At 43.1% G+C, this 23686-nt stretch overlaps 2 protein-coding genes across 4 annotated transcripts; one reads left to right on the top strand and one right to left on the bottom strand.

Moving 5' to 3' along the window:
- The first annotated feature begins 3382 nt into the window (after window positions 1–3382).
- RBSN (rabenosyn, RAB effector) lies at window positions 3383–19571 on the top strand. Of its 3 annotated transcripts, XM_050904443.1 has the most exons (12): window positions 3383–3418; window positions 3962–4258; window positions 7018–7158; window positions 9029–9129; window positions 9775–9820; window positions 9933–10094; window positions 10999–11240; window positions 12105–12175; window positions 13855–13941; window positions 14400–14502; window positions 14930–15004; window positions 15924–19571. In XM_050904443.1, exons 2-12 carry the CDS (start codon window positions 4096–4098, stop codon window positions 17061–17063), a joined length of 2331 nt encoding a protein of 776 aa, XP_050760400.1. In that variant the 5' UTR covers window positions 3383–3418; window positions 3962–4095; the 3' UTR covers window positions 17064–19571. The 3 variants fall into 3 exon arrangements, with proteins under 3 accessions (XP_050760400.1, XP_050760399.1, XP_050760401.1); XM_050904442.1 differs by lacking the exon at window positions 3383–3418 and having other exon boundaries at window positions 3945–4258; XM_050904444.1 differs by lacking the exon at window positions 3383–3418 and having other exon boundaries at window positions 3945–4258; window positions 14930–15013.
- A 913-nt stretch (window positions 19572–20484) lies between these two features.
- MRPS25 (mitochondrial ribosomal protein S25) lies at window positions 20485–22097 on the bottom strand. The gene is made up of 4 exons (XM_050904455.1): window positions 21885–22097; window positions 21680–21786; window positions 21099–21186; window positions 20485–20859 (listed from the first exon to the last, which is right to left on the bottom strand). The coding sequence occupies exons 1-4, from the start codon at window positions 22016–22018 to the stop codon at window positions 20667–20669; spliced, it is 522 nt and encodes a 173-aa protein (XP_050760412.1). The 5' UTR covers window positions 22019–22097; the 3' UTR covers window positions 20485–20666.
- Between the last annotated feature and the right edge of the window lie 1589 nt (window positions 22098–23686).

Here is a 23686-nt window from a genome sequence, read left to right as displayed (position 1 = left end):
GGAGAGGTAGTTGGTTCCACCTGAGCTTTCCCAAGGCACAAGCATGGCTCAGTGCTAGGAAACAGCCCAGCTCCAGCAAATCCAGGGGAAGGAGGATGACACCACAGCAGGTGAATCCTCAAAGGCACTGAGCCTCAAGCTGCTTCCCGCTCTCTTCCTCCAAGGACAGGAACACAATTGGGAAAAACAGTACTCTGTGTTGCTCCAGGTTTGCCCCCCTCAAACATTATACTGCAAACCCCTCCTTCACATCCCCAGCTGCCCACTTCCTCCTCCCCCGTACAAAGCCCTCAGATTAGTACGCAGGTGCCTCATCAGGGATGGGGATCAATTAAACCCTGGATTTTCCAGTCTGTTTTGCAAAGAAAGGTTGCCTTATGGGCAAGCTAATGCAATTCTTAACTTCCAATCTGACAGATGCAGCAGATACATGGGGTAATACAGGGATACTTTTGCATAAGTGAGCATCGTAAACAAGTGGAAAAAAATGGGAGGCTGAGGGCCAAACTCACATTTGGTGAATCAAAGGGAAATACAATCGGATTTACAAACTGTTCCCTTAAAGCTTGCCTGCAGTGCCTTCCTTTGACTTCCTTCAGAACTGTAAAAGACAACTCACATAGTACAGAATTAAAGACAACTTCAAAACTGTGAGCATAATCCACACCCTTAATGCTTTTCTTGAAGGAAGTGTGTGCCTGTCCCAGAGAACGGCATGAAATGACTCTGCTGGCATTATCACAGAGGTAATAATTTGAATTTTCCAGCACTAAGCACATGCACTTACTATTAGAAGCATACTTTAATGCCTAAAAATCTGCTAGCTGTATTAGAGAAACAAGCAAATATTGTAATTCTTGCATTCAACAGTTTTTAATCTCAGGATTTGCCAAGATAAGGAACACTCGCAGAATTAATATAAATCTGGGAAAGCAGAAATTCAAAGTGCTGTAGCTATGCCAAATTTGTTCCCCCCCCCCCCCCCGCCCCATTTCTTACTGTAACATGGGTGCTTGAATGTGATGCTCACCAGAAGAGTCTATATAGGAGCTAATGTAGAATAACTGCTATTCCACAATGACTGCTCCAGGGTCTTCCCTGTTTAGACAAGGCTTAAAGTCTTGGACCTGAAACTGATGCAGATGATAACCATTCCCTATTGAGAAAGATCACAGGAAACTAACCCTGCTTGGATTCAAGACTCACATACTTCTGCAGGAAAAGGTGCCTTCTTAGGGTGTGAACATAGTAAGAGGGATCAGAAAATAGGCATCAGAGGAAAAAAGAGGAGAGTAAAGGATGACAGTAATGAGAGAAGATGTTTATTAATTGAAGCCCCAATTCCAAATATACGCCTACGCAATGAGAAAACCCAGGAGCTTTGATGCGATGTGCATCACGCTTTGTGAGAAGGCTTTGCCAACTCAGGACTGAGTATATTGAGCACATCTTGGCAGGCCTGTTCCATGTGTGGTTAAATCCTTCCACTGGAAGTCTGGAAGAGGCCAGAAATATACTTTTTATGTAACAAAAGCAGTATGAAAAGTCAGATGGTTACTTCTGGTTTTCCCTTTTCATCCTTTAAGTACCATCCTTCTTTACGTACACTGCTAGTTTCATTTCTAGTCCCTGTAGGCTGAGGATTTTCAAGTTTTAAAATGAAACTTGGTTCTTAAGGTTCTATTTTCAGGTTCTTAAGACCTTGGGGTTAATACAGCCCCTTAACTTATTAAATAAATAAAAAAAATGTAACAATCAATCATACCTTCTAAAAAAAGCTTAACAGCTTGTAATTTACCTGAGTGCACTGTGGGGAGAGCACCTGACCAGGGCAGCTTTTACAGCATGGTAAGATCTCTTATCAGTTTTTAATATCAAGGAGAAATTGGGTCTGTGTTTTGCATGCTGAATAGGAAGGTGACTGTAACTGGGGTTCTACATTATTTCCACAGCTGCCTGTTTCTCTATTCATAACTGAATCAAGACTGCATGGTTTTGAAAACTAGAGTGTAATGGTTCTTAACAGGAAACTGTACAGAGAGTTTGACTATTTATAACAGTCATTTACTCCTCTGGTTAAATCAGTTCAGTTTTAAGACTTTGATTTCCCATTATACTCTTGCGGGATGATGGAACTATAAATACAAACCAGGTGAAATTCATTGGTGATGTGACAAGGTGCTGAGAGTGGTCATGTCATAGTCAGCCCACAAAGACCAGACTGCAGGAATGAGACCAAAATTTAGAATGGCTACTAAAACCAGCTTGTGGATGAATCCCTTATTCCATCTGGGACCATCTGATATCCTTTAGCTGGGATTTGAAGTCCCTAGGAGTTGGCATCTAGTTATAATTCATGCCTTGGAAAACACTTCCCCCTCCCCCACGCTCGATCGCTCTTCAAAATGTTTTACAGGACTTAACTTCAAGGATAAAAGTGCAGGACATCAACAGTGAAAATCCACCTTTAATGGATAGGACTCAGGTGTAAACAGCGTTGTCACATAAGAAAATCTCTGCCTCCAAAAGCCTGCAATTCTAACAGATGAAGCAGAAGTATGGTTACACACTCCTTTCCTCCATACGCTAGGGAATGTGGGACAGCACAGATTTCTGCCAGTTGAGACTGAACAGAAACTAGCATCAGAAAGGGGATATTGAAAGGCTTCTGTCATTGATTTACACAACTATTTGTCAGGTGGCAAGGGCAAGCAGTAGTGGGATTCCTGGATTCTATTTGTGGCTCTGTGAGTACCATGTCATCTACTGCTACGGTTTACAGTTTTGGAACACTTTCTTTTCAATGACTTGGCAGGCTAAGAAAAGGTACATCAGGCTTGTCATTGTTAGCAACGCTGGTCCTCTTCCCAGCATGCTTCGTAATAAGGATATAAAGCACAAATCCACCAGCAGCTAGCAGAAGAGGTAAGTGTTACGCGAGACGTCCCGAAGCAGCGGGAGGCCAGAGGGGGGGCTAGCCTCCCCCGCTCCTGAGAGGATTCTGTCACCACGATCTCATACTACCTCCCTCATACACACCTGCGAGCCTCAGAACGCTCCAGCAGGCCCCGTGATCAGGAGCTATTCCAGGGCGGCTGAAAACAGAGCAGCGGCCGCCGCATCTCCCTCAGGGGAGGCCGCGGCCCAGGCCCAGGCCTCCTCCGCCCCGCCCCGCCCCGCCCTCCATCGATAGCTCTGCGCTTGGCAGCGCACGCCTTAACTAGGCCTCGCGTCTCCCTCCGGTCCCGGATGAGCCCTCCTCGTCCCCACCCTTCCCGCCCATCGGTATCTCGGCGCTCGCCCCGCCCTCCGCCGGACTCTACCGCTCCCGGGCAGCCGGGACGCCGAGCGGGTGGGAGCGCGGCGGGCCGCGGCTTCCGTGCTGCCGGAGACACGCACCTCCCGCCCGGCCGCTGAGGTGAGGCCCGGCCGCCTGCGTCAGGGCTGGCGGCCCCTCTCGGGCGGGGCGGGGCGGGGGCCCCCAACGGCCGCTCCTCCGGCGGTCAGCGCGAGCGCTAAGCCCCACCCCTTTCCCTGCGTGCCCCCCGCCCCGGCCGCGCGGGGGGCAACGGGCCCGGCGCGTGCTGCCCTCCTGCGCCTGCGCAGGCAGCCGCCCCCCCCCCCCCCCCCCGCCGGGGGCGAGCCGAGCCGGGGCGGCAGGCAGCGCGGGGCCCGCGCCGGCCCTGTCCGCGGCGTGCCGTTTCCAGGTCGCTACCCGACTGCTCCTTCCAGGCAGAGGCGCGAACAGGCCTCTCCGCTCCCCCCGCCCCGTGCGGGGCCTTCGGGCCCCGGGCGGGGCGCGCACGCCGGCCGAGCGGGTGCCGCATGCGGAGCGGCGGGACGCGGCCCCCGCCCCGCCCGGGGCCTCGGCGTGGGCGCCCGCTGGGCCGCGGAGGGGCCGGGGAGGGCGTGGGGTGAAGCCGTGCCGCCAGCCCGACGCCGCTGCCCGGGTTTCTTTCAGAAAGCCGCGGAGGACGATGCCGCTCCCGCGCTGCTCGCCCCCGCGCTTCGTCCCTGCGAGGCGGCCGTGCCCCGCGCTGCTGCGCTGCTGCTGAGGTCGGGGAGCGAGCGGTGTCCGCCCGCGGCCGGGCCGCCATGGCATCCGGCTGTCCGCCGCCCTTCGGCGACCCGGGGGAAATGAGGGAGGGCTTTCTGTGCCCCCTTTGCCTGAAGGACCTCCAGTCTTTCTATCAGCTCCAGTCGCACTACGAAGAAGAGCACTCAAGTGAGGACAGAGATGTCAAAGGACAGCTCAAAAGTAAGAGGCATGACAGCTGTTTTAATGTGTTTGTTTTTGCCGCGTAAAATTCCGTACGACAAAAGCTGCTGGTACTGTGAGCTCTCTCAAAATGTCTAAGACGACTAAAATATTAGCTGAAGTGAGTTACAAGTGAGGTATGGGGTTCCATTTTTCTAAAAATTACCTTAGGCCAAGGCATAGTTTTTACATTATTCCCGATACTTTCAATAGGTAAATTCTAAAGCAGGCACTTAAAAGACATCACTCTTCAACTGTCTGATTTTATGCATGATTTTTATTATTGGCCTTTTTGGGTTGTTTGTTTGTTTGTTTATATCTGAAGACTGATTTATACTGTAACCCAGATGAATTCCCAAGCATTACTTGAAGACCTTACAGGATATGGGGAATCTCTGGTACTTGCCAGGTACCAATTCATTAATCCCTTGTTTTGGTAGTAGATAAAACTGTAGTCGCAGTTAAAGTGTAAAGTTAAGGAAGGCTGGTGGTTGGAAAAGATGGAAAAGAATGTGGGTGGTGCAGCTGGCAGTAGATGCTGGGAGTGTCCCAGGGTTGTGCTATGGATTACCAACTTTAACTGGTGTTTGAAAAATCCCTTTGAATTCTGTTTAACCAAAATATTTCCCTCTTTTTACACCCCCCCCCCGCCCCGCCCCCCCCCCCCCCCCCCCCCCGCGTACACAGTGTCATTTTACATTGAGAGAAGAATGTGCAAAAACTGGTGATAATTCTGTGTGTTCCCTGCAAAAATCCTTCTGGTTTTGTTTTATTATACTACAGATAGTGGCCTGGCAGTCTTGAATTTTTACCCCCTCCTTTTTTTTGTGCCCCCCCCCCGCCCCCCGAGATTGATGATTATTACTTCCAAAGTCTCTTTTCTCAGTGAAAAGTTTGTGTTTTTAACAAGCCTGTCTTAAGGGTAGCACAGCTGAATATTTCATGAATCTTTAAGTTGCTAGCCATCAGTCTGGCTACTTCTTGGCTCTTAGCTCTGTGCTCTTCTTGGACAGTGAAGGTAGACTGGTCAGTACTGCAGTCATGTTCTCATCATGGGTACAGTGCTGTAATAGCTGAATCACAGATGCTTCCGTGGAGCATTTAAACCAGAACAACAATACGGTTTTCATTGTGATAAGAGGAAGGAAAACAACAACAACCTAGGCTTGGTAAGATTTCCCAAATGCTTCTTTTATTTAATACAAAACACCTGCATTTTGATTTTGTTCTCTCTAGTGTTCTTTTAATCTAAAATAGGGTACTGTGACTTCTCAGGCTGTCTTCCATATGTGTTCTTGCATAAAGGATGTTGGTTTTGTCTGCTTACTTTCTGTCCTAGTTATTCATGTCAAGGTCTATCCAGTGAAGTCCCTTCTAGAAAAAGGAAGGCCAGCAGAATCACCTATTTTAATTACCTGTTTTAGGGACTAGTGTTCAAACTGTGCATCACAAGTGGTTGCACGACTTTGTGCTGAACTCCAGCTACCCTAATTGTGGAGTTCTAGAAATGCTTACAAATCCCCTTATTACTTCAGTTGAGTCATACTGAGGTGGTTAAGTTTGACTTCATGGCAAACAAGATTATGAATTTTGCTTGAAAAGCTTTTGTGTCTGGCAAAGCCATGAGGCATCCCTGCTTCTTTTTGAGTATGTCAGACTTTCAAAGTCTTGAGTGCAAATATATTTTTCTATTTAGATAGTGTAAACTTCACGTAAGAAACTGCAGTGTCTAGCTGGCATTTGCTATGCTGGCTTGAGAGTAGGTGAGGGGAGGAGAAATCTTGTTTCTTAGATGATGTTACAATGTTAGTAAAGCCCTTGCCAACCTGACACAGTTTTATTGAGAAGTGCATTTTATATCAGTGAGTGTCATTTTGAGAGGTAGCATAACTTCAGCAGCTGAAAAACTGCTGGAATTATGATGTCTGGATGAGGGGCCTGCTGGCACAGCCCCAGTGGCTGAAGCTCGGGGGGACAGACTCCAGTAGGGTCAAGGTGGAAGTTCTAGTGTTTTGGACAGTAAATAAGAAAATGAGAAATATGAAAGGACATGCTAACTCATGGTTCCCAGCAGCTTGTTAGAAAGCCTGATGTATAAAAGATCTAGTTCAAGGAGATACTGAATGTGTTCGGCAAGAAAAGTAGTGCCCTCAACTTCTGCTAGCATCCAGAGAGGAACATAGCTGCAAGGGCAATAAAAGCTCTGAAGTTTCAAGTTCCTGGCCTTTTTTTTTAGCCCAGGAGACTGTCCTCCTCTCACTAGCATTCATATGAGATAATGCACTGGGCTGTTCAGTATTTCTGAAATTATTTAGGTGTACGAGCACACTGAAATTCTTAGTTTGTAGTTTGTGCAACAAGACAAAGAAAGTGTTGAACATCCTTGCATCCTAAGAAAATCATTGGGAATTAAGAGAATTAAGATATTATCTGTATGATGTCCCAGAATGCTGTGAAATGGGTCCCATAGTTTAAGACAGCTTACTGTTTTGCAGTGAAGTCCCTGTTTGGAGTGTCTAAAACTACTGTTTTGTCATTAGGACCTTAGTGCTACTTTATGACAGATAACAAAGAGCATCTCATGTCATCTGTGATTCTCTGAACCGCATTCTGGTTCTAAACAGAACATGTTGAGGATAAATTTGTCATCAAGGAAAAAGACTTGGGCTAAAAGATAAGGAATATTCCATACTGGTTTCATGTGACAAATATTTGGTGACTACCTGCCACATTTGATAACTTGGGTTTATCTTTTTCAGATCTAGTCCAGAAGGCCAAAAGAGCAAAGAAGAAATTGCTGAAACGAGAAGATGACAGAACTGATTCTGGATCTCAGGAACGATATGAGTCATTCAGCTATGGTGGAGTAGATCCGTACATGTGGGAGCCCCAGGAAGTAGGTAGGAGAGCTAGAAAGCGATACGCAGTGGGGATAACTTTTAATCTTAATTGGGAAAGTGCTACAGTATTGCTGAAGTTGCATGGAATTGTGTCTGTATTGCGTTTGATTCACTGTAGCATGGGGTTATGGTTTGCATATTGATTTTGTGCAGCCTGCCCACATTGTGTGGGGTGATGGGGAGAATGCAGATAATGGGGGGGGGGGGGGGGGAATGTATAGAATCAGTACCCCAACTAAGCTTGAGAGCAGGATAGCTGTTTGTCATGTCATTGTGCCTGAGCTGTTGAGGCCTGCTGGATACGTGTTTACCTCTGTGCATCTAGCTTTGTTGAGGTGTTGTGCAACCATCTTGTGGCTTTTTACAAAACAGGTAATCCACTAAATAATTAAGCTATAGCTATATAAAATCTCCAGGTTTTGGGCTACACTTAAAGTAGTTGTTAGTTCACGTCTGACAAAAAGCTTGTCCATTGATTTAAACTTTCAGCTTTTTCCTTGGATTGAGGTGTAGCTCTTCTCTCATTAAAAAGAGTTTTACTTTAAAAAAAACAGAGAAGCAAAAAACCACAAAACAAACAAAAAACCCAAGCCCAAACCCACCCTTCTGAATATAAATCTACATTTGTAGAATTTCAAGGATAAGTTGACTGAGCCTGTAATTACAAATACTGCTACTGGAAATTGCCTGTTACTGAAATATTATGGTTATTTTCAGGGGGAGGAAGCAGCATTATCTCTGGTGGATCCTGGGAAAGTTTCCCCTGTGCTGCTGACAGACTAGGACTTAGTCCTTTGGGTCTGCAGAGTCTGAGTTCTGTAGATCATTATACTTTTGACTTTGTAACTATTTCAGCAGCAATCATAGTATAAATATTAGCTAAGAATAAATTTAGGCAGTGAACTAGCAGAAGGTTTCTGAACATTAGAGAAGTGAGAACTGTTTTCTGATCAGAGTGGAGAAGATGAACCTTATGGATTTTAGGATGGGATTTGGTGGGTTTGTGAAAGGGACTGCGTGATGTCTCCAAAGCAGTGGCTGAATTCAGTTACCCAGAGGGGCCCTTTCGTTCCTATGAATTCAGCTTAGGAAGTTTTTTGGTTATTGCATTAGCATGAGGAAGTGAGATTGTTACACTTACATAGGCAGTATCAAAAAGCAACATCTGATTTTGTGTTCTACCAGTCAGAAGAAAGATTTTTCTATTATTATTTTGTCTGTAACTTTGATTTTTTAATACCTGGCTCATCTTACTCAGAAAAGGATCAAAACTTAAACTTGAAACCAATGTTGTCAAGTATGAATTGTACATTTCTTAAATAGATGCTATATTATTCTTTTGTATACTTGGTGGTCAGTTTTCTGTCAATCTGAACTGTCATCAAGGACTTGATTCAGACCCCTAAAGGTGGAAGGATGATCAGAAGTCTGAAAGAGAAATTGCTGTTGCATAGACCTCCAATAATCATTGGACCTGCCTCTTCCCTTTGTTCAACATGTAGCCAGGAAACTAAAGAGAGTTGGTTTTGAGACTACTACTAGTTGATAGTAGCTTGCCAAATGTAACTGAGGGATGAAGAGGGAAGAAAAATTTGTTGCAGATGTTCTCTTTAACATAGTCCCTGTTGTCTTCTGTAGTAGAAATAAAACACTGTTTATTGCTAGCCTGGAGATTAGGCTTTAACCTGCATGTTTTATTTAGAGCAGCACTGTGAAAATGTAGGATTCTAATGTGTCTTTAAAATTCGATTTGGACATGAGAAATAAATGGTGAAAAGAAGAGACAGCTGTCTTTCAAGAGGCATTTAAATGCATTTAAATCCATACAGAACACCTGGGTGACTATGAAAACTTTCTGCTATCTCTCCAGGTGCTATGAGAAGTCATCTTTCTGATTTCAAGAAACACCGAGCAGCCAGGATTGATCACTATGTAGTTGAAGTCAATAAGTTAATAATCAGGTTAGAAAAGGTAAATTTGCTGCTTTTTAATATTCCAGCATTCTGAATGTTTCCTAGATTTAAAAAATCATATTTTAGTATGAAGTGTGCCCATTTATCTAGCAGTGCACTTTATAAAGGATACTAAACTATGACTCTTTCACACATTACTGTTTTCCTTTTTTTATCCTTGAGTACTGTGCTTGGTCTGACCCTGTACTGTGGATATGATTTCTGTTTCTATGCACTGTTTTCAAGCTGAAGATGCTACTTCCACGTGCTTCATGAACCATCTGTTTTCCTGTATATTTTCTCCATCTTTTACTTTACTAAATTTCTCCCTAATGTTTTTGTCATGATTCTTCCAGCTTCTCATTCTTCAAAATCTGCCAATGATATACTTACATTTTGGCTCAGATGCAGTAATGTTGAATGCTGTAAGGATTATGTCCAAAATGCTCTGATTTGTACAGGTTTGGCAGTCATTGTTTAGCACTACTTGTGTGAATATGGCATTAGAAATAAATAGGAAAGTTGCAGGAATCTGGTGTAAAACAGACTGAGAGTCCTATCTCTTAAAAATGCCACGTCTCTTTTTCTTGGTGGGTTGGGTTGTGTTGGGTTGTCTTCTTGCAAAAGTACAGTTTTCTTGAATGTATTGTTTATCTCCTACTAGCTTACATCGTTTGACAGAGCAAACACTGAGTCAGCTAAAATAAGAGGTTGGTATGAGCTTACCTTAGACTATTTGCTCCTATAGTTTAACCAGCTGAGGAATTAATTGAATGAATACCTTATGTTGTGTGTATTCCCTCCCCTCTTGCCCGATCACAGCTATAGAGAAGTCTGTTGTGCCTTGGGTCAGTGATCAGGATGTTCCATTCTGCCCAGACTGTGGCAACAAGTTCAGTATTCGAAACCGACGTCACCACTGCCGCCTTTGTGGGTCTATTATGTGCAAGAAGTGCATGGAACTTGTCAGTCTTCCTTTGGCAAGTAAGTATAGTGTGTGGTGTTAATTCCTCCTTTCCTTAGCTCACTTAGGGTGCTAACTGCATCCTGGCTTTTTGCCATTAGAAAAAAAGCTGCTGGTAATATTCTGCCTGGGCAGAAACACTTGGTCCTTAATGTGTCATTCACTTTCATGCAGACACTTGTCTGTGAAACGGAATAAGAACAATGATTTCTCCATTCTTTGTCTCCGTTCCTTCTTCAGATTTGGAAGTGTTGCATAACACAGAAAAAGTTACTGGAAGTAGTAGTAGTATATTCTACTAGTAAATATAATTAATATTTAGTGTCTTATTCTACTGAGTACCATAACTATGAAGGTGTTAGCTTTAGGAATTATAACTGCCAAGGTTCCTGACATTTAAAACTATTGTGGATATTTCCAGTCTTGCCCATGGTTGTCCAAATGCTGACATTGAGGAAATTCATCCACAAGCCTTTAAGAAACCCTTCGAACTATAATTTCCTCATCTAGTGCACTGGAGAGGACACCATATTTTCTGTGGAAATAAATGACGTTAACTGTGCTTTTTGGAGCATTCAAGCACAAAACATGGACAGTATTAACATACCTGTTCTTTCACACACTATTCTATAACTATGCAAGCTCCAACATGAGAGTGCTTCTAGGCATAAACGAAGTAGGTGGTTCTCAGCAGTCTGCTCTCTAGCTGCTTTTAGAATGGAGCAGGATTTACAGTGAAGACCCAAATTCTGACTTGCAGTCTTGGTTGCCATGGGTTCCTTGCATGTCTTTCAGCAGACTGTTTGAACTTGGTTTTCTAATATTACCTGAACGTAAAGTTTCTGTTAAAGTGCAATTCATTTGTGTTGGTAAAATCTGTTGGCTTCTCCAGTCACTGTAAAATTACCTGTGTATAATTTTTAGGCAAACTCACTAGTGCCAGCAAAGAGGCCTTGGGTTCTCATACTAGCCCGAACTCCTCACCTAATAGTGTCCATGGCTCCCGCCGTGGCAGCATTAGCAGCATAAGCAGTGTGAGCTCAGTTCTGGATGAGAAGGATGATGACCGAATCCGTTGTTGTCGGCACTGCAAAGATACCCTGTTGAAAAGAGAACAGCAGATTGATGAGAAAGAATACACTCCAGAGATTGTGAAACTCTATGAGGTAAATCAAACTCTTTGCTGCTTTCATCCTTGGTGTATATATCTGCAGCTGTCACTACTTGACTTTTGGCTTGTTATCTCATGTCCAAGCTCTTACTTTATGACTTAATACTCACTTGTGTTATAATAGACTCTATTGAGTGTTTATGCCATGTAACAAAGTTACATCTGAAATGATGGAGCCAGTTGCCATATAGTATTTATATCCCACGATAACTTCAAACATCCTTTTAAGATACATCTTCATTCTCATCATCTGGAACTAACAGTTCTGAGATGCCTCTCAAAATTGTGAACTGTGTCAACTGGGATTCCTCAGAACAGTTCTTGTTTAAACCAATGACGTGCTGTGTACTTTGTTGATGGGCTGCACTGGAACTATAGGACTCGATGATGTCAGTGCTGTTTGTCCTCACGCTGATGGCAAATGCTTTTTTGAACCACCTGTATCAATCAACAGTGTATGGCTGGAACATTGTGTTCATCTATGCTTTGCAAGCAGATACTGACAATCATCAGGTGTATTTTCAGTAGAGTCCACAAACCCCCCAGGTTAGTGTTAATGGGAGTTTCTGTTGGTGCTCTTCACGAAGAGATTTAAGGCTAGAAGTTGTCCAAGTCATCCATTAAAACAGCTTCTGAATTCAGAATTCACCTTGCAGGGGTACAGAGTCTTTCTCTGTTCCTGACCATGCCATCTGTATTCTGAAGGTAACCGGAGCATCTTGTCATCGTGAATAGTTAAATGGCTTTCATCACGGTTAACTTTGAATGTGCACAGGCAGCATGAAAGATTTATGTCAGCATGTTCTTGCATTAGTGTTTTAATACAAGTTCTTTTTTTATACATTTTGTTTTAAACAAGAAACTCCGACTCTGCATGGAGAAGGTTGACCAGAAGGCGCCGGAATACATAAGGATGGCAGAATCACTAAAGTAAGCCCCATTTGCTAATTTTGTTTATTAATATATGTATCTTTTCTCCCCAAAAGTGTGGGAAGGAGTAAGGAAGTGGCGTGCTAAGGCTGCGAGAGTATGTAAATTATAAGAAAAAGCAGTGTTAGATTATCTGTTGTCTTTTGGATGCTCTTCAAACAAAGTAGTACTGAATTAATTATTAATGGTAACATTGCATACAGAGAAGTAGTCTGATTTATTTTTTTTAAAGCCCCTTCCCAGTGAGGCGCCACTGTCATACTTTGACATGTCATCTTTGCAAAAAGGAAGTACAAGGCTACAATTCTTGTTGTGTAAAGGAGCCTCTTCAAAACAGTTGAAGTAGGATGTTACTGCCTTCAGCTGGATGGTATGGCTTCCAAGTAGTGCCGGCAGCAAAGGATCATTTGAATGCTTGTCATCTGTTCTTGTGTAAAGCAAGCCACCTTCACCTGACAGTTGTTCTAAGTCTAGCTGGCCTGCCCTGTGCTGCAGTGGATAAGCAGCGTTCACATATCACGCTTTTGTGCGTAATTTCTTGCAGTAGTATTCTCTCACTGGGGTAACTTAAATCTCTCTGGCTACATCTGCAAGAGGTTGTCAAGTTATGCTTCTGGCTTGTATAGTAGAGAAATACCCACATTGGTCTTAGACTATGAAGCATGTCTGTTTGGGAAGCTAAAGTTAACAAATATTTCTGTACCTGTCCTTTAGATCTAATGGCTGTAGAAAAATTAGGCTGTCATTCATCATAACAAAACTGTTTTTGTCAAAACACACCTCCCAAAAGGAAGAAAGAAGTATAGAAGGTGAAAAACGCACTAAGCTGTTACTGCTTTTTGTCATGACTTCATGAGAGCTGGTGTTATGTGGCTTGACAACTGGAGAAAAGTGAAAATATGAATGTCTTGGATAATGGAAGCACATGTCAGAAAACAACAGACTTCTTACTGATGAAATTAAAGATTTCTGACTAGTAGTCAGTGAGTCCCAGAAACTGGAATCATAGATACTGAAGTTGCTTTTGAGAGAGTGATCCTTGTCTTTTATTTTTGTGACATAAAAGGAGAGGGAAGCTAAAAACTGGTGAAGAGTCTTCCCCATTAAACCCTAATCTGTTTTATCAATGAATGTCAGATTCTAGTAAAGTGCATATAATTGATTGTGCTCCCATGTGGACAGTTTGTTACTAGCATCTTAAATATTACACCCATGTGGGGTTGTAGGCTTTTGCTTTCTGACAAACATTAGTAGAGATAACTATACCATTAAAGTAAAATAGTTACTTATTCAATCAGTCAGTGTTTTTTCCACACCCAATCACCTGGAAAACACAAAATAGATGCATTTGCTAAGTATGTGTATATTTTAGATATTATTGGTAGAGTGGCATTCTTGTGTTAAAATACAATTTCTCCTATAATAGTAAATAATAATACAATCATAAATAAAATTATCTGCTATTAAATGTTCGCGTTCACAAGATGATTGTAATTTTCCACTTCTGTCACAAAGAAAGGATTTTTAAACACAATGAGCTTGAAATAAAATGGTTCAACCCCTTTAGTGTTAGCTGTTCTTACCATTGTTGAATCTTAGTCATCTTGGCATAACTTCTAGTGTTCTATGTATCGTTAGCTGGATGCATGACTTACAATAAAGCTGTATTTCTTTCTTAGTGCTGGGGAGACAACCTACAATCTTGAACATGCTAATGACTTGAGGGTGGAGATTCAAAAAGTATACGAATTTATAGATGCCTTAAGGTAAAAGATCTCTTCCCCCCGCCCCCAGCATGCGTGTATCTCCCTCTGTTATGACTTCTCCGTATTTTTTCTCAACTGTTGGTGTCTATGTTTGTGTAGCATATACCTGCTTATTCATATGGATAATCAATTTGTCTGCTCAGTTGTAAAGAGCATGTGAAAAGGTAGATGCTGTTCCTGTGCACCATCAATTTCTACTTCCTTTACCAGCCTTAAAAATCATGCATTCCTGTGCAGTGGAAATAACTAAGCACAGAGGAAACAAGTAGCGGCACAGTTCTTTTTCTAAAAAAAAAAAAGCGTGGGAGTGGAAAGTGTTATAACTCGTAATATCCAAAATGGTTTACCTAAAAGAACATCAGAAATTTTTCATCCAATATTGTGTGTCTCCCCTTCTGTTGCATTTTCGCTGGCCCTTGTTTTTGAACTGATGAGGCTGTATGTTTGCTTTGATTCAGTAAGAAGATTTTGAGTCTAGGCTTGCATGAAGATCCCCAGCCTCATCCTAAAACACTGCAACTTCAGAGAATGATAAGATATTCAGCTACACTTTTTGTTCAGGTAAATGGAGCATATGTTATGAGCTGAATGTAAATTTTATATAGTGTTCTCTTCTTTGCCAGGCATCCCTGTGGTTTGAAACCATTTTGACAGGAGGTTTAGTTCTATACATGTTCTGTAGTTCCCCTAATGACTTACGGTAGCCTTAAATGAGCTAGCTTGAGTACATAGTGTACTCAGAGCAGCATCGAGTTTAGGGACCTAAGAGAGGTGTGAATCTTGGCTTTGCCTCTTGCTGAGGTGTGAACCTAGCTAGCAGTATAGTTATGGCAGCAAAGACGTGCTCAGACTTGCAGCAGTGACTGCAGTGTGGAAGTACCTTTTATTTGTTTGTGGGGTGTTCTGTTGGTGGTATCTCTCTTTTCAAATACTTGAAAATTGGCTGAATGCCTGCAAGCAACACTGTAAATATTTCAATTTTTGCCAGGAAAAACTGCTTGGCCTAATGTCCCTGCCAACCAAAGATCAGTATGAAGAATTGAAGAAGAGAAGACTGCATATGGTAAGACAGGTTAAGATCTGTTACATCTTGTATCAGAGCCTCCTTCAAGGGCTTAAGCCTAGTAGCTGTGTGTGTATGAACAGTTGCCTTTAACATTGGATTTCAGTTTTTCATTTTTTTATGGAGATCATTCCATACTCTTTTTCAGCGATTCATGTAACACCATTGTTGTATTCTGTCCAGAACATAAGTAGATATGTATTGAGCAGCTGAACACTTCTAGAAAGCAGCAGTGACTTGGTTGCACATGCTGTTTCTGCTGCAGTGCATGCAGAGCAAGCCCTAAACTAAGTATGTTAGTTTACATGGATTTTCAAATGGTGTTCTGGAGTTCATTTGCACAAGTAGAATTTGGAGACTTCTTTTGGTGGTGAAAAAGGACATATTAGAATAAGGATGCCTCTTCAGAGAGAGAGGGTTTTTTCAGTTAGGAGGGAGGACATCATTAATTGTAAACTAAACCAGCTTTATCTTGATGTAACAGCTGAGAAATAAGAATCGTTGCACTCCAAAAGCTGATGATACCAGTGACCTTTAACACTGATGTTCTATTACAGATACCTCCTGTAGTCAGATGTGATATGGTTACTGTCCAAATCAATCTAGACCACTCTTTGCACAGTTGCATTAAGCATTTTTTTCTCTATATAAAGTACTGTCACTGCTCCTACTTGCCCTCAAGTTTGTAGCGGCAGATGTCATGAGATTTTGATCAATATTGTCACAAACAAACTGAAGGGAAGCATTTAGGTAATATTATGAAAATAAGCATTTTCTGCCAAGTAACCAAAAATGCAGCTGATCCCCTTCAGTGACAGCCAGCAATGTCTAAAATCAGCTAACTTCTTGTACCTATGGATATTTAGAACGGAATTTTTCAAGCTCATGGTGTTCTCTTACTACATGTTTTTTGTTTTAGGTGGCTCTCGAAACACATGGAAAACAAGAGGAAAAGCAGAAAAACTTTATCTCCAGATCTGCAGCCACAGTTAATGGTGATGCAACTCCCCTGAAAAAAGGAACAGTCAGGAATTCTGAAGGCTGGTTACCTACATCTAGCATATCGAGAGAGAGAGAGATAGCAGACCCACTTCTTCAGCAGATTGACAACATCACATCCTTTATTAAGCAGGCAAAGGCAGCTAATAGGATCGACGAGGTCCATATGTTGCAAGAGAACCTGAGGCAGCTTCAGGATGAATATGATCAACAACAAACTCTGAAAGCTATCGAGCTTTCTAAAAAGCAGGCAGAAGAGGAGGAGATGCAGAGGGAGGAACTTCAGATCCTTCGTGAAAAAGAGTGGGAAAGGGAACACCACAAATTGATGTCTCAGCATTCAAGGACACGCTCCTTAGACTTCAGAGAAGTCAAGCAGCATCAGCATGAAGTTGCAAAAGAGAATCGGAACTTGACGGCGCATGCATTGGATTTGGATATTAGTCAGATCAAAGGGGACCCAAGTTTTGAAACTCCTGCTGTTGAGAGGCTGCCAGCTAAAGAGCACTTGATCTTCACGCTCAAACCCCAGAATGTCCCACAGTGTGACAAAGACCAAGATCAGACAGCCTGTCTAAACCCCTTTGAAGATGAAGCAGATACCCCTCAGTTAGAGGAAGACCCTGCTAACCCATTTGCGAAAGACACTTCTCCAGTGGTTTCTTTCTCTAACACAGCTCTGCAGAGTGATAAAAAAGAATATAATCCATTTGAAAATGAGGAGGAGGATGATGAACAAACTAATGGAGCACCTGGCAGTACTTCAAACCCTTTTGAAGAGGATGAAAATCCATTTCAAAAGCCTGGGGGTGGTTGGAATTCTGGGAATCCATTTGAAGAGGGATCCTCTACTAATCCCTTTGAAGTGGAGGATGGCAATGAGATCTCTGGAGAGGAGGCTATAGAGGAAGAGCTGCTTCTCCAACAGATAGATAATATCAAAGCTTATATATTTGATGCCAAACATAGTGGACGAATGGATGAGGTGGAGGTACTGACAGAGAACTTAAAGGAGTTGAAGCGCACATTAGCAAAGCAGAAGGAGAAATCCAACTGCTGAAGCAGCAATAGGGCTGTGTAATAATTATTTTAAGTCTGCTGTTAAATATGGGAAGGTAGAGCAGATACTTATAAACAGGAGTACAGATCACAAGAGGGAATTGGGAGAATGTTGACTTTTATGCACTTTCAGTTAGGCATTTCCACTACTACTCAGTCTTGAAGAAAGAATTATTGAGAGATGCTGCTGGTCTCAAATGCTTATACTAAGAAATTTTAAAATAACTTGTTAGAACACTCTTTTAATGCTAACTGGTCTTACTGTGTGCTTATTTTGGTCAAAGTGGTTAAGTGCTAATAGGGAACTATGATTTGGAAATGGTTGCAATGTTGGTTTGTCATCTTTCCCCCTTGCTGTTGTAGTATTGTGGTATTGGCCTTTCAAGTGGGGCTTTGACTAAAGAGAGACAAAAACTTTTCTAAAACTTCTGCATCCTCTGATAATGACACAGTGCATTGTTACAGGCTAGCTTGACTGCCTAATGGTGTTACGAGAAAGTGCTGTTAAAAGGCTACTGTGATTCTTTGAGGTGCAGAATATACAGGCTTGCAGATCAATTTTGTGCAATGCTAATACATAAAAGGGATTTTAAGACTGAGAAGAGCTTTATAACTCATCTGAATATGGGTAACTTTTTAATGTGTTTATAAAAATTCCCAAGTAAAATTTGGATGCTGTCTTTTCATCACTTGGTTTCCCATTTGCTCTGAGCACAGACCGCAGTGTAACAGAGAGCACCATGCTGGCTTCAGCAACCTGCTTGTGAGGGAACAAGTATCTACTCATTTCCAGGGAAAAGAGCATCAGGCTAGCACCATTTCAAACTATAATATAAAGGGTGACCCTCCAATTCCTAATTATCTTATGGAATCTACACATTCCTTTAAATTCTCTGGGTGACAGAATGATCATGTTTGTCATATTTGTGAGACTGGAACCCTCTTTTTGTAGCATTCAAGGAACAAAAATCTTGTTTACAATGGAGAGCTGAAGTGCCACTGAACTGGAATTCTCTGAAAGCTAGGAGACAAAGTCTGTGGCTGCGATAGTGCCAAATAGCAATTCTCTTTCATATTTGATTCCCCTCAGAAGTTGTTATGAGACTCAGGCATGTCTGGCTTAAATAAGAAGCTCCACATTGGAGTCATCTTGTGGTCCTGTGGTTGGGGGCCTGACTAGGTGACCGCCAGCACCTGTGATGCAGGAGGGCTTAGAGCTGGGCTTCTGAAGATTGGTATCAGAAATGTGCGATCACTTGAGGGTTAGGTCAGCCCGTACCTTTGTGAAAGATGGAGCCTGAGCTGCTTTCATTTTTATCTTTGAAAGGCGGAGGTCCATCGTCAGGCATCAGTGTTTGAAAGGGTGGTGGGGAGGAGTTAGTCTAAAGGGTGTATTTATTTAAAGCTGAAATAGAGGAAAATCAGGCAGATCACACTGTATAGCACTAATAATAGTGGGCTTACTCAGAAGTGTAAACTTTTATGGAAAGGGATGTGTCTTTTCACTATGTCTCTGGTAACATATATTAGCACAGCTGTAACCCAAATATTGCATTATATTTTAGGTACACAAATAATTACGCTACCTAAAGAGCAGGAACTCTAGTTTTATTTTTCTGTAAGTAAGTGGAGGTAGGGACTTGTGGAACTGTTGTTTAAAAAAAAACAAAACACCTATATCCTCACTTAATAGCACTAGTAGCTGATCAAAATAACTTAGAGCAGCCAGTTAAGGACAGCTGATATTCTTCCTACTGTAGCCCACATTTGAAGTTGAAAGGTGTGCAGAACAGGTTGTCTTAAGACCATAAAGTTTTTATACTGAGATGTTTTATTAAAGTTGATTGAGTCCCCGAGTGTTATTTTGCACCAAGTGAAATGAAGAACAGAGGATTCTGAGAGGTCGTAAACTAACAAAACATGTGCGCTGTGGCACCAGGTTCACGAAGGCAGCAAAAAATAAATGTTAAGATAGCTAAACATAATCCCTGGAATTGTTTAACAGAAATAGTATAAGGTAGTTATTTAAGACAGACTTGTTTGCTAGTCAAGAGGATTCCTCCCTGCACTGCAACCCAAAGCTTTTTTTGGTATCAGTGTGAAAAAAATGTTTCAGTGGCTTCAGCTTTCACATTTAAAAAGTGTTTTTTCCTTGTTGCAACCATCCTGCCTTGTTTGTATTTTCAGTCTAATACACTAATAATTAAAGTATCCTTATTGTACATGTAATAATGTATTTTTACAAGCAGATAACAGACTAGCATACCTCATGATCTTTGTCAGTGTTAAATGTGATAGACTAGACATCTGATATGAAGGTCATCTCCAAAGTGAAGAGCTTATGCTGGTATTTGGACTGCTGTGAGGCTCACAAGGCACAACGGAATGAAGACATCTTAACCGTAAAGCTCAGTAAGTAACTAGCATTGACTTTTGTTAAAATTGCATGCACTACTCTGTATGGAAACTTTGTAAACAGAGGTGAAATAAAACAACATGTTTATTTTGTGCTGTGTTCGTCCTTGACAATTTTTACAGGATGCCTCAATTGGTGTGAAATTTTGTACTCGACCATTAGTTCAGAAATGCTGAAATACAGTCCTATAGTAATTTGCATATATAAGCCTGACTTAAAGGTATGTGCAATTACCTAATTCCAAGCAATATAGTACAACCTATCATATGTTTATATACTATTATGGTGTAATTGTTTAGTGAGGCAGAAGCTATGATGATTTAGGTGGTTTTGACCATGTGCAGGGAGCAGGAGTGTTTGAGGTAAGAGGAGTTATAGCAGCACTGGAATTTGAAGCATAATGGACTTGCTGGCTAGAATTTGCTGGAAGTTGATAAATCTAGACACAGTTCTCCTTTGTATGGCTTTTTTTTTTTAAGGAAGACTTTAGGAAATTGTCTTAAGAGTAGCTTTAAATTCCTTTTTGAAGGACAATAAAGATAATTGTAAAGCATATCTTTCAAATACCAGCTTACATGTTCTCCTTTACAGCTGCTATTCTTGACTTGATCAGTGTTTCTCAGAGCTGCAGTATCAACTGCAAAACTTGTAAATGAGACTTTTAACTGTTTCTGAGTGGTAACTAAGTAAATAAAATTCAGCATGTAGTTTGAGCTTGGAGTTACATTATCATTTGGCTGTCCTCAGTTAGTACAAGATGGAAATCAGCGGCAACACTTTAACACCACTTTCTATAATTGTGGAATTCTGTGCTGCTTCTAAGATAAATTAACTTTTTAGTCTAGTCTCTCTATCCCAAAGCAAACATGATCTTGTTTTTGCCGTAACATTATACATGCAGGCGTGAGTAGGAAATGGGGCTCAGTCATTCTGTTTTCCTTGTTGTTCTGTTTTCCTTTTATGTGGTGTTGACTGTAATGCTTTGTAAAACTGGCACCAAAAAAGCTGGGTTTTAAACTTTTATTTATTTTTCACTTTAGTTGTAGGTGTAAGAAGACTTATGAGACAAAGTTGTCTGTATTATATGAACTTGCTTGTTCCTGCTTCCAGGAGCTGTTAGCTCTTGTCTCTAACTGAAGTACCTTGATCATCCGGCCCTGAGGAAAAACAACTGCATGACTTGAGATGTCAGGCCGATGCTTCATTTTTCATAGCAGCTTTATATTTTCCCCTCATCTCTTTGGGCAGTGGCACAAAAGCAGGGCAGGGAACTTGGCCTTCAATTTCACACATGCATTCTCGCAGATGATACTTCTTGGGCCCAAAAGTTGCTGGATGGGATAGTTTTTTCCTTTCTCTTTCCTCTTTTTCGAGTGTTTCTCTAGAAGAGAGATCTGTTTGTTACTATCAGACGCCTGAATGGCAACATTTCCTCTCCCTTCCCTGGACCCAATTTACCAGAAAGATGGATTTACAGTTCCTAGCTTGTGGATGTTACCTAGCTCATGTCAATTTTGTCTGGGAAAAGTGGTATTTCCTTCTGTATACCTGACAAAAGTTTGCAGCGATTGTATTATGATGTATGGTAGACTGTACATTAGATTACTGAGTGTTACTTACTTGCTTTTCCCCAAGATTTTTTTAATGTGCTCGGTTATCTCTTTGTTGGTTTTATCTTCCACGTCAACCAAAACTTGTTCTCCGTTGTCTGTCAAGAAAGATTTGTAATAGTATATTAAACGGTACCCCTTCCCTACGTACCACATGCTATTTCACAGTAGCTGCAAAAAGTGTTTTAAACGCACAAAACTAAGACATCTATTTCTCTATTACAGTTAATGTACAATGTAATGTTTCGATAGGACAAGCAAAGTCGTCATCGAGGCTGATGCTCGGACAGCTGGCAGAAGCGTGAGGCAGTGGAGGTGAGCGCAGGGTGTTCGCTAACACACAAAGCCCACTTTCTAAACGAGCGCCCTTCTTGCCCCCGTCGCACGCTGGGACGCGGGGGCCAAGTCAGAATGACAGAAACGCGGATCAAACCGTGCTTCGAGCCTGAAAACCATCGCTGCTCTGAGGCCTCCCGCAGACGAAGCTGCTCGGGGGAAGCCCCGCTCGGGGCTCCTGGCGGGACAGGGGCCGGGGCCGGGGCCGGAGCGCGTTCGGGGCAGGCCCGGCTCTCCGGTCCCGGCGGCACCTACCCAGGTAGAACCGGAGGAAGGGCGAGGGGGTCATGTTCCTGAACAGCATGATCTGCACCCAGGGGTTCTTGTACTGGATCTGGGGGATGTTGAAAAACACAAACTTTCTGGAAAGGAGGAGAAGAAAAACACACAAACACCAGCCGAGATGTCTCTCAGGAAGGCGCAGACCGCCCCGCGCTCCCGCCGCGCCCCCCGCGCTCACCTCGCCCCCTCGCTCAGCTCTCCCGCCGTGTTGTAGTTCACGGTCATCACCTTCACCGAGCTCTTGAAGATGACGTCGCCCTGGCTGAGATACTGCAGCGTCCGCCTGATGGGGAACCGGCCCTTCATCGGCATGGCGGCGGCCTGGCCCCGGCCTCGGCTCGGCTCGGCTCCGCCGCCGGGCGGAAATGGCGGGAAGCGCCGCCCCGCGCCGAGAGCGGCGGGAGCCGTAGTTCCCTCAGCAGCCGCGCCGGCTCTGGCGGCCGCGCGCGCCCTCCGCCGGCCGCGCGGGGCCCTCAGCTCCGCTCCGCTCCGCCGGGCTGGCGGCAGGGGCAGCAGCGTGCGGGGAGGCGCGTGCCGGTGAGCCTGCCGGCGATGGTGTCTGCACGGGTCTGGCAGCTGCCTCTCCTGCTGTGGTTGATACCGAAACAATACGGGAATTTTAAGTTTAAGAGACAAGCCTATAATACGTAACGCAGCGTGTTACGAGGGGCCTTAGACAAGAATGCACCCAAGGACATAATTCTTGTCTTTGTGACTGCTATGTCCTGAAGGAGTATAGATAAGGAACTGGATGCCAGTTGAAACAAAGATAAACGGCACTAAAGAACATCTGCATCCTCGGTAAGAGTTGAGAAAACTAGTTAAAACTGACATCATTGCAACAGACTGAGATAAGGCGCTCAATAAACCAACCTGTGAGCATATATGGCAGAAAGACTCAAGAGTTCATGGAAAGGACACCAAAAGACACTTCTTCAACCACCACCAGGGACCACCAGAGACCACCGAAGACCCTCATGGAAGCCCCTCAGGAACCCTGACCGCATGCGTAATGATTATGTAAATATGATAATTAGCTACAGGAGAGAGAATGAATATGTATAAGATTTCCGAGAAATGTAATGCATATGTATAATCCTATGGAAATATAAGGGGTGCTTGCCGAGACAAAGACTGAGCACGTTGGGCGGAAGTATCCCCCGTGCTCCCAGCGCCTCAATAAAGGATGCCTGCCTTCTAAATTGCTAATTGCTTGTTAGAGGGTTCTTTATGACCGAATTTCCGGTAACACTTACGGAGATTTGTACGGTTCAAAGAAGTTGCACAACGCCAGATGTCTTTTTCACCAGTACGTCGCCGTTTATCTGAGAACCTGCCGTTGCGAGTCGCGTTTTGCAGATTAGCGGCAGTTTTGTGGCCACTGAAAGCTTGCACGCTCACGAGAAGGCTGCCCGGGCGCGAGGCAGCAGTCCTGCGCGGTGCAGCGGGTCACGGCCGGCTCGGGCCGCCCCCGGGCTGCCGGGGCTGCACGCTTGCTCGGTGATGTGCTCATCCCCCGGCAGCCGCCCTTGGCTAGTGTCTCAAAAAGTAAACTGGGCTGATGGTCTTAGTAAAAGGAAGTCAAAACCACGCCAAACCAAGTATTTTGGAGGCAAAGGTAATAAGACAGCGTGAAATTAAAAGTGAGGTGCACACAGGTATCATGTTGTGACAGCTAAAGTGGGAGAAATAACTAGTTAGTAACAATTTAAGGGAAGTAGAAGAGTTGGAAGATGAACTAAAACATAAAGGGCTGCAAGCCCTCTCCCTGCGAAAAAACAAAGAAAAGATGATCACATGCATTTTTTTACTTCATTTTTGTTGTTTCCCCTTGTAGTAACATCGTATCTTGATGCTAATTAAATTTCTGAAACATGCTGTTGGCAAGGGTTGTTTTTTGTTTTTTTGGTTTGGTGGGTTTTTTTTTACTTTTTCACTATTACTTTTGTTTAAGCAGCTAAAGAAATATAAAAAGCAACT

The sequence above is a fragment of the Gymnogyps californianus genome, chromosome 13 (genome assembly GCF_018139145.2).
Source record: "Gymnogyps californianus isolate 813 chromosome 13, ASM1813914v2, whole genome shotgun sequence".
NCBI lineage: Eukaryota > Metazoa > Chordata > Aves > Accipitriformes > Cathartidae > Gymnogyps > Gymnogyps californianus.
The sequence above is the reverse complement of the archived record's forward strand: the minus strand, read 5'-3'. Positions and strand labels throughout refer to the sequence as shown.